General features: G+C 44.7%; 1 protein-coding gene across 3 annotated transcripts in view; it reads right to left on the reverse strand.

Moving 5' to 3' along the window:
• The window catches only part of usp25 (ubiquitin specific peptidase 25), a 104,801-nt gene that overhangs the window by 31,230 nt on the left and 55,919 nt on the right, over positions 1–17,652 (reverse strand). For 2 of the 3 annotated variants that reach the window (XM_076273773.1, XM_076273772.1), the window contains exons 15-18: positions 17,162–17,232; positions 16,243–16,471; positions 14,194–14,472; positions 9,737–9,882 (exon numbers count right to left, since the gene is read on the reverse strand). In XM_076273773.1, coding sequence (XP_076129888.1) covers positions 9,737–9,882; positions 14,194–14,472; positions 16,243–16,471; positions 17,162–17,232 — 725 coding nt within the window. Of the gene's footprint in view, positions 1–2,699; positions 2,796–8,185; positions 8,345–9,736; positions 9,883–14,193; positions 14,473–16,242; positions 16,472–17,161; positions 17,233–17,652 lie in introns of all 3 variants that reach the window. The other variant, XM_076273774.1, reaches the window with a different exon arrangement.

Below are 17,652 nucleotides of genomic sequence, written 5' to 3' on the forward strand. Positions count from 1 at the left end.
CTGATTGATTAATCATCCACTATGTGTGGATACTGTTTTTTAGAATTGATTTAGATTAAGTTTTATTTAGTATAATTTGTATTTTAGTATATTTAGTATATTCTTTATCTTCTACAGTCCTTATTGCTTAGTTGTGTTTTTATATTATATACTTTTAATTACTTTTTCTGCTGTTAGTAAATGTGTGTGTGAGTAAGTAAGTATAAGTATGTAAGTAAGTATATATATACACTCTTTTGATCCTGTGAGGGAAATTTAGTCTCTGCATTTATCCCAATCCGTGAATTAGTGAAACACACTCAGCACACAGTGAACACACAGTGAGGTGAAGCACACACTAATCCCACTAAACACACTCAGCACACAGTGAACACACAGTGAGGTGAAGCACACACACTAATCCCACTAAACACACTCAGCACACAGTGAACACACAGTGAGGTGAAGCACACACTAATCCCACTAAACACACTCAGCACACAGTGAACACACAGTGAGGTGAAGCACACACTAATCCCACTAAACACACTCAGCACACAGTGAACACACAGTGAGGTGAAGCACACACTAATCCCACTAAACACACTCAGCACACAGTGAACACACAGTGAGGTGAAGCACACACTAATCCCACTAAACACACTCAGCACACAGTGAACACACAGTGAGGTGAAGCACACACTAATCCCACTAAACACACTCAGCACACAGTGAACACACAGTGAGGTGAAGCACACACTAATCCCACTAAACACACTCAGCACACAGTGAACACACAGTGAGGTGAAGCACACACTAATCCCACTAAACACACTCAGCACACAGTGAACACACAGTGAGGTGAAGCACACACTAATCCCACTAAACACACTCAGCACACAGTGAACACACAGTGAGGTGAAGCACACACTAATCCCACTAAACACACTCAGCACACAGTGAACACACAGTGAGGTGAAGCACACACTAATCCCACTAAACACACTCAGCACACAGTGAACACACAGTGAGGTGAAGCACACACTAATCCCACTAAACACACTCAGCACACAGTGAACACACAGTGAGGTGAAGCACACACTAATCCCACTAAACACACTCAGCACACAGTGAACACACAGTGAGGTGAAGCACACACTAATCCCACTAAACACACTCAGCACACAGTGAACACACAGTGAGGTGAAGCACACTAATCCCACTAAACACACTCAGCACACAGTGAACACACAGTGAGGTGAAGCACACACTAATCCCACTAAACACACTCAGCACACAGTGAACACACAGTGAGGTGAAGCACACACTAATCCCACTAAACACACTCAGCACACAGTGAACACACAGTGAGGTGAAGCACACACTAATCCCACTAAACACACTCAGCACACAGTGAACACACAGTGAGGTGAAGCACACACTAATCCCACTAAACACACTCAGCACACAGTGAACACACAGTGAGGTGAAGCACACACTAATCCCACTAAACACACTCAGCACACAGTGAACACACAGTGAGGTGAAGCACACACTAATCCCGGCGCAACAACAGCGGCGCTCGGGGAGCAGTGAGGGGTTAGGTGCCTTGCTCAAGAGGAGCAGTGAGGGGTTAGGTGCCTTGCTCAAGAGGAGCAGTGAGGGGTTAGGTGCCTTGCTCAAGAGGAGCAGTGAGGGGTTAGGTGCCTTGCTCAAGAGGAGCAGTGAGGGGTTAGGTGCCTTGCTCAAGAGGAGCAGTGAGGGGTTAGGTGCCTTGCTCAAGGGCACTTCAGCCGTGCCTACTGGTCGGGGTTCGAACCGGTAACCCTCCGGTTGCAAGTCCGAATCGCTAACCAGTAGGCCACGGCTGCCCCAAGTGTGTATGTTGTCTGTATGCTACTGTATGCTACTGTGACCTTGAATTTCCCCTAGGGATCAATAAAGTATCTATCTATCTATCTATCTATCTATCTATCTATCTATCTATCTATAACAACCTAACCAAGTCATTGTGGCATCATGCAAGTCCCTGATTTTGTTTCTCCCAAACTCCAATGCTTTCCAACAGCACCGCAAGCTTACAGCCCACAACCATGCTGTACGCAATTACGAAGCACCGTCTACATCTACCTAATATACTCTTATTACATAGTATCATTTCTTGTTCTCTTCAAACAAGCAAACTCACATCAATTCATGCTCATCAAGTTGCTAAATGACCCCTGGGTAATATTTAGGCCATCTACACTAAAAAAATAAAAACAGAAATCATGTGTAATTTTGTGCAAGCCATTTAAGAATCAAACAAACACATACTAACAAACAAACACAGTACTGCTTTATTCATGTCAAGGTCTAACTTGCTAAGGAATATCCCAGTACTGCTGTAATTCATGTCCAGGTCTAACTTGCTGTTCAATTGCATTGATAGACCAAATAATAGGGGCCAGAGTTTTAAAAATGAAACCTTTGCTTTTGGGATTTAAACCAAAAGTTCTTATCATCTATGAATTGTGTTTTCCATATCAATGCCATATCAATGAAGTCTGATAACTGTATGACACAAGATACAAGTAATGATGAGGGTTCAGACACAAGTAGACGCACACATACACACACACACAGAATTGAGAGAAACAGTGTGAGAGCAAGCATAGGTGAGATGGGGTGGGGAGGTTGTTATGAGCCGTCGTGCAAGGCAAAGGGGGGGGGGAGGGTACCTTAAAGAAGGCCATCTCTGGGCCGTACTTGTCAAATATTTTCCTGGTTTTGCCAACGGCCATAATAACACCTTGCAAACTCGGAGTCAGCACAGCCTGCCCAAGAATGGAAGGGCATTACTACAGAACAGTCACGACATCACTCACACACACACACACACACACACACACACTGTTCATTCCTGATAAGAAATGGGCATTCATTACTAAAAGATCAACAGATACACACACACACACACACACAGATATCAGCCCATCGTCTGCGTACTGCAACACACATTCACACACACTCAGACATCCACTCCAGCCAGTTTAGGAGTCATTCACAAAACCGACACTTTATAGAACACACAACCCAAAGGATTGTGGGAAATGATTCCAAGATGGAGCAGGACGGCCCAGCAGGGTCCTGATGAGAAGTGGGCTGATGAGAAGTGCATGTACTAGATATCAGATGCTGATGAGAAGTGCATGTACTAGATATCAGATGCTTATGAGAAGTGCTTGTACTAGATCTCAGATGCTGATGAGAAGTGGGCTGATGAGAAGTGCTTGTACTAGATATCAGATGCTGATGAGAAGTGCTTGTACTAGATCTCAGATGCTGATGAGAAGTGCTTGTACTAGATATCAGATGCTGATGAGAAGTGGGCTGATGAGAAGTGCTTGTACTAGATCTCAGATGCTGATGAGAAGTGCTTGTTCTAGATCTCAGATGCTGATGAGAAGTGGGCTGATGAGAAGTGCTTGTACTAGATATCAGATGCTGATGAGAAGTGGGCTGATGAGAAGTGCATGTACTAGATCTCAGATGCTAATGAGAAGTGGGCTAATGAGCAGTGCTTGTACTAGATATCAGATGCTGATGAGAAGTGCTTGTACTAGATCTCAGATGCTGATGAGAAGTGGGCTGATGAGAAGTGCATGTACTAGATCTCAGATGCTGATGAGAAGTGCTTGTACTAGATCTCAGATGCTGATGAGAAGTGCATGTACTAGATATCAGATGCTGATGAGAAGTAGGCTGATGAGAAGTGCATGTACTAGATCTCAGATGCTTATGAGAAGTGGGCTGATGAGAAGTGCTTGTACTAGATATCAGATGCTGATGAGAAGTGGGCTGATGAGAAGTGCTTGTACTAGATCTCAGATGCTGATGAGAAGTGGGCTGATGAGAAGTGCATGTACTAGATATCAGATGCTGATGAGAAGTGCTTGTACTAGATCTCAGATGCTGATGAGAAGTGGGCTGATGAGAAGTGCATGTACTAGATATCAGATGCTGATGAGAAGTGCATGTACTAGATCTCAGATGCTGCAAAGCTACACAGCCACACTACACACTGAATATGAGACCCCCCCCCACACACACACTACACTGAATATGAGACCCTCAACACACACTGTACACGACACCCTCCACACACACACACACTACATACGAGACCCCCCCCCCCACACACACACTGAATATGAGACCCCCCCTCCACACACCACACACACACACACACTGTACACAACACCCTCCACACACACTGAATATGAGACCCTCCACACACACACACACACACTGTACACGACACCCTCCACACACACACACACACACACACACACTACACACTGTATACGAGACCCCCCCCCCACTCATGATCATGCTCCCCCCCCATACCCCTCCACTCATGATGATGCCCCCCCCCCCATACCCCCCCACTCATGATCATGCCCCCCCCCCCCTATACCCCTCCACTCATGATCATGCTCCCCTCCCCCCCTATACCCCTCCACTCATGATCATGCCCCCCCCCACTCATGATCATGCCCCCCCTCCACTCATGATCATGCCCCCCCCCCCCTATGCTCCCCCCCTATACCCCTCCACTCATGATCATGCCCCCCCCCCCCATACCCCTCCACTCATGATCATGCTCCCCCCCCATACCCCTCCACTCATGATGATGCCCCCCCCCCCATACCCCTCCACTCATGATCATGCTCCCCCCCCATACCCCCCCACTCATGATCATGCCCCCCCCCATACCCCTCCACTCATGATCATGCTCCCCTCCCCCCCTATACCCCTCCACTCATGATCATGCCCCCCCTCCACTCATGATCATGCCCCCCCCCTATGCTCCCCCCCCCTATACCCCTCCACTCATGATCATGCCCACCCTCCACTCATGATCATGCCCCCCCCCATACCCCTCCACTCATGATCATGCTCCCCCTCCCATACCCCTCCACTCATGATCATGCCCCCCCCCCCATACCCCTCCACTCATGATCATGCTCCCCCCCCACTCATGATCATGCTCCCCCCCCTCCACATCATGCCCACCACTGACACAACGCACAAGCAGTCTGCTGAGACGTAACAGATCATTTCATTTGGAAAACAGCTGCAACAGACAACAAGCTGAACAAACAGGGGACGGTTCCCCAAAACGTTCTTATCTCTAAGTAGTTCTTAACCCAAAACGTTCTTATCTCTAAGTAGTTCTTAACCCTCTTAACCTCTCTCTTAACGTTAACGATTCCCGACACGTTCGTACACTAAGTATATCTTCTGTAAGTCACACGTTCGTACACTAAGTATATCTTCTGTAAGTCACACGTTCGTACACTAAGTATATCTTCTGTAAGTCACACGTTCGTACACTAAGTATATCTTCTGTAAGTCACACGTTCGTAAGGTTGGTCTGGACCATTCGTAAGCTCTCTCTTAGCGTTGTTTGAGCTCTCAAGGCGCTAGTCGCCGCCACTGTGCAGCAGTCTTTAGAAATCAGCGCAGCGCAGTACAAGTCAAACTATGGTACAGTATGTTGATGATGTTGTGGATTTATGTTATGGACATTTTAAGACTAATAATAAAATATGTTCGCAATGGATGCAGGCCTATTTATGAAGTTTTCTTTATTTGGTATCAGAACTAATATGGTGGTAATTAGCCTAGGCTATTTCGTAATGTCATTAAAGCGTTCAAATTGGCAATCACTTTTGATAATTAAAAGCTGGCAAAGAATTTGCCTCTAAATGGCTAAGATCTATAAATGGGTAAGCATGGTGGTGTCCAGTAAGCGACCAACTAGGCCTATGGCAGCGATCCAACGTGTCCTTGTATTGAATCAAAAACGGCGCCGGCCGCGGAGCCGTGTAGTCCATGTCGCTCCATAGCTCTTTTTTGTTGCTGTTGCACAAGTTATTCCGAAAGCTGGAAAACAGTGTCACCTTGTGTAAGCTCACCTCATCCAGCAAAACTTCAAGTTCCTCTGACGAGAAGCTTTGTGCCCTTTTTTTACGTTGCTTCCCCACCATACTGTATCTAACTCTCTCTCTCTGTTCATTGTAGATAGGTTGCTTTTTATTGAAAACATTAACCAATGGCAATCAATACCGCATTAAACAGAAGTAACTGCAGCTGCTTGCCAATCAATTCTAATTGTAAGGTACCTTACCATTAATATAAAAGTGTATTACATAATTTTTATTAGTCGTTAAACCAGATAAACGGGATAACGGTGGATGATTAGCAAGGGATAGGCCTAGCCGGTTAGTCTACCTGTCACAACATTTCGTGTGAACATATTACTGACAATTTGATAATTTAGTTAATAGTTTATATATTTTTTTAAAGAATATTTTTTGGGCTTTTTATGCCTTTAATTAGACAGGATATTGGAAATTGACAGGAAGTGAGTGGGAGAGAGGTGGGATCCAGAAAGGGAATCGAACCCGGGTCGCCGGCGTACGGTGCAGGTGCCCCAGCCAGTCGCGCCACTGCTGGGGCCAATAGTTTATATTTTACTGATATCTTAAACTATGTTCAAATAAATGTTACTGGAATAATTTGAGGAATGTTTCATTTGCATAGAACGTGTTGTCTTTCTTAACGCCGTCATGCACCTTCGCGTGAAGTAGAAAATCGATTCCTGAGCAATCGATGCCAACTAATTTAGCACCTTCACTTGGGACAGCGCCTTTGTAACGTCGAACGTAAGAGGCAGAGTGTTAAGAAGCTTCCTAAGGGGACACTTCGGGGAACACACTTAGGAACATAAACAACTTTGGAAAGATGTATCTTTTGAGTCTTCTTAGCGCGCTAAGAGTGAGCGTTACCGGGGAACCGGCCCCTGATCATTTCATTTGGAAAACAGCTGCAAAAGACAACAAGCTGGACCATAGACTGTATATATAGAACAGTCTATGCGCTGAACAAGTGCTGCTTCTATCAGATCTGCCCATGCTTGTCCCCAGTAACATGACCCCATACAGTACATTTCCTCATGTAGTTTAGTATTGAGATGCCCATGCTTGTCCCTAGTAAGATGAGCTCATATTTCCTCATGTAGTTTAGTATTGAGATGCCCATGCTTGTCCCTAGTAAGATGAGCTCATGTTTCATAATGTATTTTAGTATTGAGATGCCCATGCTTGTCCCTAGTAAGATGACCATGTTTCATAATGTATTTTAGTATTGAGATGCCCATGCTTGTCCCTAGTAAGATGACCATGTTTCATAATGTATTTTAGTATTGAGATACCCATGCTTGTCCCTAGTAAGATGACCATGTTTCATAATGTATTTTAGTATTGAGATGCCCATGCTTGTCCCTAGTAAGATGACCATGTTTCATAATGTATTTTAGTATTGAGATGCCCATGCTTGTCCCTAGTAAGATGAGCTCATGTTTCATAATGTATTTTAGTATTGAGATGCCCATGCTTGTCCCTAGTAAGATGACCATGTTTCATAATGTATTTTAGTATTGAGATGCCCATGCTTGTCCCTAGTAAGATGACCATGTTTCATAATGTATTTTAGTATTGAGATGCCCATGCTTGTCCCTAGTAAGATGACCATGTTTCATAATGTATTTTAGTATTGAGATGCCCATGCTTGTCCCTAGTAAGATGACCATGTTTCATAATGTATTTTAGTATTGAGATGCCCATGCTTGTCCCTAGTAAGATGACCATGTTTCATAATGTATTTTAGTATTGAGATGCCCATGCTTGTCCCTAGTAAGATGACCATGTTTCATAATGTATTTTAGTATTGAGATGCCCATGCTTGTCCCTAGTAAGATGAGCTCATGTTTCATAATGTATTTTAGTATTGAGATGCCCATGCTTGTCCCTAGTAAGATGACCATGTTTCATAATGTATTTTAGTATTGAGATGCCCATGCTTGTCCCTAGTAAGATGACCATGTTTCATAATGTATTTTAGTATTGAGATGCCCATGCTTGTCCCTAGTAAGATGAGCTCATATTTCTTCATGTATTTTAGCATTGTGATGCACGTCACATTCCCATTCACGTCCAGATGCACACAAAGCTCAGGTCTATGGATCAGCTGAATGATCCCAGACGCCCCAGGTTCACAGCAGAGGGCAAAGGTCACAGGTCGCCATGGAGACTTCAGACAGGCACAGGGGGAGGCACAAGGAAGGAGTGAAGCGAGGAAGGTGGGTGGGGGGTGCTACCTCATCATCGTACCCCTCCTCCTCTGTCTCAGTGAGGCTGGTTCCTACTTGAGGGGTGGCCATCTCCACTACCTGGGAGGGAGAGCAGGGGGCATCTGCCCACCCCTGCACAGCGGGGCAAGGGGAGGACTGGGGGCAAGAGGCAGGTGGGGGGGGAACCTGAGCAGCAGCGGGATGGGGGGTGGGGATCGGGGATGAAGGGATGGAACTGGACTGTGGAGAGAGGAAGAGAGAGGGAAAGAACGACAGACAGAGAGAAAAGGCTAGAGGAGTGTGGGAGAACAATCGGGAACAGATGCAAAAACTCAAGTATAAAGAAGAGACAGATGATGAATGGATAGAAGGATAGCTAAGGAGAGGATAGATAGATAGATAGATAGATAGACAGACAGATAGAAAAACAGATATAGAGAGGAGGAGGGAGGGAGAGAGAGAGAGAAGTGCTAAAAGGTGGAAAGAGAGAAAGAAAAAGAGGATGAGAGTTGTATGGAGTCACTGAAGGGCCATGCTGACAAACACAGATCCAGGTCAGCACCCTTACATCCAAGCTAATCAGAAGGACTGGTTCTGAGGGTTATGAATGCGACCCAACCCAAACCGGGATGAGTCTAGGGTTCTGAACGAGACCCAACCCAAACCGTTCAGAACCAACCCAAACCGGGATGAGTCTCCGAATGGGCTAGGGTGCTGAACACAACCTAACCCAAACCAGGATGAGTCTAGGGTTCTGAACACAACCTAACCCAAACCAGAGTGAGTCAAGGGTTCTGAACACAACCTAACCCGAACCGGGATGAGTCTCCAAACCCAGTCAGGGGGATTGGGAAATGTGCAAAGGGATCAGGGAGTCAGAGGAACACTAAATCCTCAGAGTAGGAAAAACAATTTCTACAGGACCTTCAAATGAAACTAGAAACTTGAACCCCTAAGACTACGGTACCTAAATTATCACTTCTTTATATATTTTAGAGAGAGAGAGAAAGAGAGAATTTGGCCGAGTCCTACTCCATTAAGAAGGAATTCAAGGCTAAATGAATAAGTGTAGATCAAAGGCTTTTGGTGTCGTGTTTGGTGGTTGCTTTAGAGTCCTTTCAAGCGGGGAACAGACCTCCCGATTTTTAAGCCTGATTTTGAAAGGATAGAAAGTCCGTGACAACTGTGGGAAGTCCAAGGGAGGCAACGGTAGTCATGGTGTTCAGTCGTGGAATCGTTGTGTTTGGGTAACAGACTGAATCCTTTGCAATTCTTTCCATTGTTCACGCGATCCACATTCCATCATACTGTTTATGTTTGAGATTTTCTTGACCCGTCTGTTCTATGGTCGTCAAGGTCGCCATTAACCAGCCAACAGCTCAAACCTACCAGACTCCGTCTGTCATCCGTCATGTCATCTCATACCATACTTGAGATTGAAAAAAATCGGGAGGTCTGTTTCCAGCTTCAGGATTTTTTTTCAGGCTTCAGCCCTCAGAGGTCTGTGTGTGTGTGTGTGTGTGTGTGTGTGTGTGTGTGTGTGTGTGTGTGTGTGTGTGTGTGTGTGTGTGTTCGTACCGCATTGAGCAGGACTTCGGGGCCCTGGGTGCTGTGTTCTGCGACTGCCGTAGCAATGGCCCTCTCGGTCTCTTCCCTCAGATGCCTGGAGTCGTCAGTGGGCGACTGCTGCTCCATGTACTCAGGGTCAGGCAGCTGGGCTGCAGCTGGAGGAGGAAGAGGAGGTGGAGGGAGAAAGGCAGAGGAGGAGGGAGAGGTGGAGGAAGAGGTGGAGGGAGAAAGGGAGAGGAGGAGGTGGGGGAAGAGGTGGAGGGAGAAAGGGAGAGGAGGAGGTGGGGGAAGAGGTGGAGGTGGAGGAGGAAGTGGAGGGAGAAAGGGAGAGGAGGAGGGAGAGGTGGAGGAAGAGGAGGAGGAGGAGGTGGAGGGAGAAAGGGAGAGGAGGAGGGAGAGGTGGAGGAAGAGGAGGAGGTGGAGGAGGAAGTGGAGGGAGAAAGGGAGAGGAGGAGGGAGAGGTGGAGGAAGAGGAGGAGGAGGAGGTGGAGGAAGAGGAGGAGGAGGAGGTGGAGGAGGAAGTGGAGGGAGAAAGGGAGAGGAGGAGGGAGAGGAGGAGGTGGGGGAAGAGGAGGAGGTGGAGGAGGAAGTGGAGGGAGAAAGGGAGAGGAGGAGGGAGAGGTGGAGGAAGAGGAGGAGGAGGAGGGAGAAAGGGAGAGGAGGAGGGAGAGGTGGAGGAAGAGGAGGAGGTGGAGGAGGAAGTGGAGGGAGAAAGGGAGAGGAGGAGGGAGAGGTGGAGGAAGAGGAGGAGGAGGAGGGAGAAAGGGAGAGGAGGAGAGAGAGGTGGAGGAAGAGGTGGAGGTGGAGGGAGAAAGGGAGAGGAGGAGGGAGAGGTGGAGGAGAGGTGGAGGAAGAGGTGGAGGTGGAGGGAGAAAGGGAGAATAGATCTTTATTGTCTGCAGTCTGTACAGAGCATATCACATACACACTGGCATATTAAGAAATTCTGGACATCGCATACTACACTCGCATACACACACATACTACCCTCACATACACACTACACTCATATACACACACATACTACCCTTGCATACTACACAGACATACATACACACACACATACTACACTCATATACACACACATACTACCCTCACATACTACACACACAGACACATACACACACAGAACACTGGCATATTAAGACATTCTGGACATCACATACTACACTCGCATACACACACATACTACCCTCACATACTACACACACATACTACCCTTGCATATTGCATACTACACACACACACACACCATCAGGACATGGCATACTGCACACATAGCACAGGCATATTAAGACATGTTTCACAGGGCCAGGAGGATGGACAGGAGGGACAGGCTTGCCACCCCACATGGAGAAATATCGCATGTTAACAATAGAGAACCTTTCAGAAATTATCTTTTGTGCGATTGGGTTAGGAAAACCATAGTTTTGGTGAACAGAGATAAAGATCATCCCTTCATCCATTAGTGTTAATTTCGTCAGACGAGACGAGAGGAAATATGTTCAACGACCTTTTTTTTCATGACTAAGACGAGACGATGACGAGACGGCAGTAATGTCCTGAAACACTGACTAAGACTATCTTAAGATGCATTATTGTTGACGAAAAAGACGAGACTAAAATGTTTTGCATGAAATAAAAACTAAGATAAAATCTCTCTTCATTTTCGTCTACAAAATGAGAAGACAGAATATCTAGCTGTTACGTTTTCAAAATATTCCGAATTAGTTCATACGCAACAGCTTTCCTGTAAGCTAGTCTACGTGCTGTTGCTGCAACCCTGTGGCTGCAACACGAAACTACATGGAACAAGAACACTGGAGATTTCTGCCAGAGTTAGCAAGATAACTACCTAAGCTTTATACCACAATGCTACATACCCAGAAGTTGAAGCATCTCTCATACAAATTAACATCCCCCAGAATGTCCATACGAAAATGTTCATCATGTAATGTCAACTATTTAAATAGTTAGACTGAGGATGCAAAGTTTGCTAGCAAGTAAGCTAATATGGAAAGTTCGCTAGCAAGTTAGCTATGGCTAAGATGGAGAGTCTGTTTGGGGAATGTGTTGTGTTTGGGTTCACTCACTGAATCACCTTGCTTATTGTCTTTGCACTTTGCTTATTGTGTGGATTCATACTGTATGATTTAAACTGGCATATCTTACATAGACAGTGTTGCAGAACTGTTTTTACATACAAGTTGGTTCAATATTGCAAACAACTCATCTATATTATATTTTACCACGTCTGCTCGCGGACCACTTGGGATAGCTTGCGGACCACCAGTGATCCCTGGACCAAACTTTGAGAAACACTGGTCTACGAATATGACAATGGTCCAGTCAAATCTATTACTGTCTATGGTCAAATCCCAGCCGAGCTATAACTGTAGCTCGACTTACCTGTGCATGTAAACATACTGACTGACAAAAAATCAGAATGAGTAATTATAACAGACGAGTAGCCCTGTGGACACACAATATTGTTGGAAAATTGAGATGTGTGAAACACTATTTGACTCAAATGGTAATCAGAAATAATTTGTTATAAAAAAAAGACTAAAATGTGTTGACTAAAACTGACTAAGACTAAGATACCTTTAGTTTTCTTTTGACTAAAACTAGACTAAAATGACGAGACTTTTAGTCGACTAAAACTTGATTAACAAAAATGATATTTGAATGACTAAATATGACAAAGACTAAAAAGGACATTTCATCACAAGACTAAGACTAAGCTCTGGACAGAGTAAGGAAATCTGCGCAAAATATCATTCAAACACAGCTGCCATCACTCACAGACATATATCACACCAGATGCCTGCAACGTGCAAAAAACATAATCAAGGACTTCACCCATCCAGGCCATGATCTGTTTACCCTTTTGCCATCTGGAAGGCGCTACAGTTCCCTCCAGTGTCGCACCTCTAGACTCTCTAAGAGTTTTTACCCAAGTGCCATTAAACACCTGAACAATTGACGGCACTGCACCCTTTAGACTGTCTTTTTTTTAATAACTTATTTATTTATTACTGTGCATATATTGTCTTGCTGTCTTTTGTCTTAGGTGTAGTTCATGTTTCATGTCTCATGTGTCTTGTTATGTGTCACCACTAGGGGAAGTGCAATTGAATTTCGTTGTCACTATGTGCAATGACAATAAAGGCATTCTAATCTAATCTAATCTAATACCAAATTAAAAATAGGTGACAAAATTAACATTATCATCCATTTGTTTGCGCAACAGCCAGTTCTGCGTTCACTCCAGCGAGAGTAAAATAATGTGCAAAAGCGGTGTCATCATCATCGGCTATTTGCTACCATATTTACCTCTGTTACAAGTTGTGACTTATGCCCATTCAACTTTTAACTTACAACAGCCTAATTTTAAGTAGACTAGGTGAGACCCATGGCTGTATCAAAGGGCTATTAATGCATGATAGCCTAATAGCCTACATATTTTGTAAGGAAATGTAAAATACAGATTAGACAGAATTATGCTCAAATTCAAAATAAACTTTTGAAGCCTACCTCAATAAAGCATAATGCATTGCAAAGGGAATATATTTGTGTTGTATATACACGCTTAACTAGTGTCAATTTAAAGACCCGTTATTTCCATTTTTTTGGATTAGACTAGACTGTTTCTATGCTGTTTTCATGGACAGCAAGAATCCTCTTTGTCCATTGTTTTAAGTAACGTTGTTTGTTGCTTCTATCCACGTTATCTCCAGTGGTTCAGTTTCACTTGCGCAGACGTGCACACACATGAATGAGCGCTCGCACCACTACCCCTTTATTTGATAACACTAAATTAAGAAATATTTCCTAATCTGGAAAAAGTTTAGTTCATTTTTCTTTCGGCCCGCAGTTCCATAATACCGTTCAATTATGCCGCAAATAATCCGCATTCCAGCAATCTCCTCGTCAAGGAGGCCCTAACGCTGCAGATCATAGACAGAGAAAGCAGGCTCTAGAAAAAAAACACAGTTGCATGTCCAGTGTAGCCATGCGTCTGTGTACACGGAAAATGACAAGTATCTTGGTGCGGTTAAATATATTTAAATTAGATATAAACCATTATTTTCTTGGGGGTGCTATGGCTAATCCAAGAGAAGCTATAGCGCCCCCTAGCATCCACCTGGCGCCACCCCTGTACTGTTCACTGCACACTGTAAGATCTCCCTTCTTCCCCACCCATCCCATATCCCTCCATCTATACACCTCTCCACCCCTGTCCCATATCCCTCCATCTTTACACCTCTATACACCTCTCCACCCCTGTCCCATATCCCTCTTTTTATACATCTCTACCTCCCTTCTTCTCCTCCTCCACCCGTCCCATATCCCTCCATCTATAAATCTCTCATCCTGTCTTTCCACTTCACTTCTGTCCCCCCCGCCCCTCACCTGTGCTGTCTCTGTGCCATCTCACCTGTGGCGTCTCTGTGCCGTCTCACCTGTGGTGTTGGCCTGTGGTGTCTCTGTGCCGTCTCCCCCTGCTGCCTCGGTCTCCGTGCCGGCGGGTGGTGCCGCGGCGGTGGCGGTGGTGGTGGTGGTGGTGGTGGTGGCGGTGGCGGAGGCCTGCTTCTCTTGCTGAGCCTTGCGGGCCTGCAGCATGTCCCAGACCTTCAGCTCGCGCTCAAACTGCACATTGTCCTCCTTCACATACTCTTGCAGGTCCACTGGGAGTTTAGCTAGGCCGGTCACCATCAGGCCCGTCTCCACGTCAAACTCCTCTGTACACACACACACACACATTATGCAACTGCGTTATATAAGCTCTACTGGCGCGTACACGTGCCTTACCACAGACAACAGAGCGTGTTTTCTCTGGCTTTTGTGCATTACCACAGACAACAGAACAGAGTTTTCTCTGCATTTATGTTTAATCCACTCTAGGCGTATGTTTAATCTAGGCGTATGTTTAATCCCACTCTAGGCGTATGTTTAATCCCACTCTAGATTTATGTTTAATCTAGGCGTATGTTTAATCCCACTCTAGGCGTATGATTAATCTAGGTGTATGTTTAATCCCACTCTAGGCGTCTGTTTAATCCACTAGGCGCATGTTTAATCCCACTCTAGGCGTCTGTTTAATCCCACTCTAGGCGTATGTTTAATCCACTAGGCGTATGTTTCATACCACTCTAGGCGTATGTTTAATACCACTCTAGATTTATGTTTAATCTAGGCGTATGTTTAATCCCACTCTAGGCGTATGATTAATCTAGGTGTATGTTTAATCCCACTCTAGGCGTCTGTTTAATCCACTAGGCGCATGTTTAATCCCACTCTAGGCGTCTGTTTAATCCCACTCTAGGCGTATGTTTAATCCACTAGGCGTATGTTTCATACCACTCTAGGCGTATGTTTAATACCACTCTAGATTTATGTTTAATCTAGGCGTATGTTTAATCCCACTCTAGGCGTATGTTTAATCTAGGTGTATGTTTAATCCCACTCTAGGCGTCTGTTTAATCCACTAGGCGCATGTTTAATCCCACTCTAGGCGTCTGTTTAATCCCACTCTAGGCGTATGTTTAATCCACTAGGCGTATGTTTAATACCACTCTAGGCGTATGTTTAATCCCACTCTAGGCGTATGTTTAATCTAGGCGTATGTTTAATCCCACTCTAGGCGTATGTCTAATCCCACTCTAGGCGTATGTTTAATCCCACTCTAGGCGTATGTTTAATCCCACTCATCCCACTCTAGGCATATGTTTAATCCCACTCAAGGCGTATGTTTAATCCCACTCAAGGCGTATGTTTAATCCCACTCTAGGCGTATGTTTAATCCCACTCTAGGCGTATGTTTAATCCCACTCATCCCACTCTAGGCATATGTTTAATCCCACTCAAGGCGTATGTTTAATCCCACTCAAGGCGTATGTTTAATCCACTAGGCGTATGTTTAATCCCACTCTAAGATATCTAGGAACTGAGCCCATCACAGTAGTGTAGTCAGCAAACCCAGCTAATGGTAGCTATTCCTCACCTAATCTCACCTCACGGGTTATTAGGATTAGGATATTATTAGGATTATTACAACCACATGTCCATGATCACCCTCATCGTCACCTCACCTCACAGGTTATTAGGATTACTACATTTTCAACCACACGTACATGATCACCATCATCAACATCTTCACAATTATCATTATTACCACCACGAAGATTATCACCACCATCATCAAAATCATCTACCTGCTTTTCAACCACACGTATATGATCACTATCAATCACCAGCATCATCACCACCATCATCATAATAGGATTGCATCATAGGATCATCATAATAGGATTGCACATGGCAATTGGATCAATAGGATCATCATAATAGGATTTCACATGGTAATTGGCTGGTAGCTACATCTGGCACAGCATCTTTTCTCTTTAAGGGATCATGTCTCACTGGGCCCATGTGCAAAATGCATTAAAGTTAATAAACTAATAAACTAATCCATCGTCCTTATCGTCCTGCTGTCCACTCTGAGGACTGACCCTCTATAAGGAAGCGTTTCCTGTCGTTGATGTACATGAGGCAGTATGCGCTGGCGTTGCGGTATCCGCCGAACGAGTCCCTCATGAGCTCTTCCCAGGACGATTTGGTGACGGAGATGTCATTGTACTTCATCCAGCCGTTCTGCCGCGGGTCAAAGATGTACGCCCAGTAGTGGCCGGCGATGGCCTGCCCCTCGTGCACCAGCACAGCATGCAGCCGGTACGGCACCTAACACACACGTACACACACACAACCAGACACACTCACACACAACCACACACACACACACACAACCAGACACACGCACACACACACACAACCAGACACACGCACACACACACACACAGACACACACACACACAACCATAGACACACGCACGCACGCGCACAAACACACACACAACCACACACACACACCCACACAGAGAGCCCGTCTTAAAGTGGAACCACACAGTCGTGATTTGAGACGATTTTCAGACATAATAACATCTAAATTACTGATTATTTCTGTAAATCTTTTAAGCATGTCTGGATTGTTTCTGATGTTTTATGTTTAATTAACTTGATATTTCCATTCCATGAAAAGTTCAAATTACCGTATTTTCCGGACTATAAGTCACACTTTGTCTCATAGTTTGGCTGGTCAACTTATAGTCAGGTGCGACTTATATATGAAAATATATATAATTGGACATGTTTTTAAATTAACTGACATGAACCCTACATGAAACATTACAGTCTACAGCCACGAGAGAGCGCTCTGATTTATGTTGTTCTGTCGGAGCATAGTGTCGGTTTCAGTGAATATGATCAAAAAAATCTTGCCAACTGCAGCTTTAAGGCAAATCAAGTGCTTGTTTTACAAAGCCTGTGCAGTCAAGCTCATTTGAAAGCCCAGGGGGCCTTAGTTCCCCGTACCTGCGTCATGCTTTTGTCCGAGTACATGAGCTCAATGGTCCTGTGGATCCGTGATATACTGCTCTGGAGATCTAGAACGAAAGACAAACAGAGGACACTCTGAAAACACTCTCCTCTTCACTGTGTGTGTGTGTGTGTGTGTGCGTGTTGCCATACCAACTATGTCACAGTATGGTATGGCAACTGCTCTGCCACCGACCGGAAAGCACTGCAGAGTAGGGCTGGGCGATAAGGCTGAAAACTGTGTCATGATAGAAGTGTTTCATATCAGTCGATATCGATAAAAACATATATATGTTTACCTATTTGAAATAAGGACCTGGTGATTTTTACCTATTTGAAATAAGGACCTGGTGATTTTTACCTATTTGAAATAAGGACCTGGTGATGTTTACCTATTTGAAATAAGGACCTGGTGATTTTCTTTTTCCATTTTAAACACTTAAAAAAAGTCCTAACACAAGGTAGCAATGACATACTGAACTAGAATT

This window comes from Alosa pseudoharengus, unplaced genomic scaffold (genome assembly GCF_046254945.1).
Source record: "Alosa pseudoharengus isolate Yale_2024_CS ecotype anadromous, Long Island Sound unplaced genomic scaffold, YU_APseudo_1.1 YU_APseudo_1.1_scf_8, whole genome shotgun sequence".
Classification (NCBI taxonomy): domain Eukaryota; kingdom Metazoa; phylum Chordata; class Actinopteri; order Clupeiformes; family Clupeidae; genus Alosa; species Alosa pseudoharengus.